The 1,726-nt window shown below is 42.9% G+C and overlaps 1 protein-coding gene across 1 annotated transcript in view; it reads left to right on the top strand.

The window, feature by feature from the left end:
• The window catches only part of LOC103583516 (heparan-alpha-glucosaminide N-acetyltransferase), a gene marked incomplete at its 5' end in the record, with an annotated part of 9,346 nt that overhangs the window by 2,481 nt on the left and 5,139 nt on the right, over nt 1–1,726 (top strand). The window contains one exon of the mRNA XM_008564813.1: nt 618–744. Within this exon, the coding sequence (XP_008563035.1) occupies nt 618–744 (127 nt within the window). The remainder of the gene's footprint in view (nt 1–617; nt 745–1,726) is intronic.

Here is a 1,726-nt window from a genome sequence, read left to right as displayed (position 1 = left end):
TAAGGGCACCAGAATTTATTCTTCCTGTAACTTTGTACCAATCTGCCAACCATTCCCTGCCCCTCTTCCCTTTCCCTGACTCTGGTGATCACTGTTTCTGCTCTCTCTCTCTTTTTTTTCTCTCTTTCTCTCTTTTATTTTCTCTCTTTCTCTCTCTCTTTTTGATTTATTTTTTTTTAATTGACCCATGAAAATTGTGTATATTTATGGAGTAGTGTGGTTTTGGGTACATTTGTACCGTGTGCAGTGATCATATCAGGGTGCTTAGTTTATCCATCACCTCAAACATCTGTCACTTCTGTCCATCATTTTCAGATTTCTCAAGTCAGAGGAACTCTCTTTCACTCTTTCTTCTCCTTTGAGGCATACTTGGCATTGGGTGTCCAGAGAAATGTCCCTGTAGGGTTGTTTGAAGGTCAGCTGGAATAGAAATTGGGCCTCCCCCTTAACAGTGTGGGGAGCAGCCAGGTCAGGAGAGGGCTGCTGAGAGTACCTGGAGCCGGAGGACTGTTTTAGACTCATACATTTTGAGGCTTTTCAAATTCGGCTTAAATAGCCAATATATACCACTGTCCCTTCTGAAGCTTTATCATCTACATATGCTTTCACTTTCCTAGTGGCTATCTTGGCCCTGGTGGCATTGGAGATTTTGGGAAATATCCAAATTGCACTGGAGGAGCTGCTGGGTACATTGACCGCTTGCTTCTGGGAGATGACCACCTGTACCAGCATCCTTCTTCTACTGTGAGTGAGACTGCCTTTTACTTGGACCTGGAAGCTTAGGGTCTCTGAAGTGAAGGGAAATAGAAGGAGCTGGTCAACTTTAAACTGTTCCATTTAATAAAATATGAGGGGAACTCATTTTTATTTGAAAAGTTGGCTTAGTGACTATCATGTTCATTATGTGGGGATATGTAAACATTATTTTGGATTTTAAAGTGGGAGTGCATTAAGTAAGATGAGTAGCATAGTGCTTCTGTGTATGTCGCAGTTCAGATTTCCTGGCAGCACACTCTGAGACAGATTCATATGCAGGAAGTTTATTAGGGATCTTTGTTGGGTCAGCACCTCCTGGGGAGTGGAGGAAGCGGGACTGGACAGGGGGATGTTGAGCTGCACCGTGTTCCCAGCAAAGGCCCAGCTGACCTCATGGGAATCTAGGGTGGCACTTCAGAGTTGTTCTGAATTGGGGTGAGGGATTGGGCCATTTATACCCCTGGTTGGATGTGGACTGCCCCTGGTAAGGGGGTGACTCCTGGAGATACAGCTCTCTTTAGTGAAGGACAAATCCAGAAGAGGGACTTGGCTTTTGACCGTTAATACTTCTAGCAACTGGGGGATGAATGCTTCAGTCCTGAAAGGACTGGGGAATCTGAGTGGTGCACTCCTGCATCTGCTACACTGTACATTTCCAGATTTCTACAGTTTCTACAATAACATTTACTTTTCAGTAAAAAATTACAAATGTATTTTTAAATGTTATTTGCCTTAAAAGAAGATAGGAAGCTGTCAATGTTACAATAGAATAACTAAGAAGGAATAAATCTGAAAATTACAAAGGGTATTTATTATGCATTATATTTGAAACTGGTTAGGGATGCCTTTTATTGCCAAGTATGGGGCCCGGTCAGGCCAGCTGAGGTTCAGGTGGCTGCTGCTGGGTCCTGGCTTATCCTTGGGGCTCTGTCTGTCTGTCTCTCTTTTTTTTTTTTTTTTTTTTTTTTTT

Source organism: Galeopterus variegatus, unplaced genomic scaffold (genome assembly GCF_000696425.1).
Source record: "Galeopterus variegatus unplaced genomic scaffold, G_variegatus-3.0.2 Scaffold23762, whole genome shotgun sequence".
Taxonomy (NCBI): Eukaryota; Metazoa; Chordata; class Mammalia; order Dermoptera; family Cynocephalidae; genus Galeopterus; species Galeopterus variegatus.
This window is presented reverse-complemented; position numbering and strand designations above follow the sequence as displayed.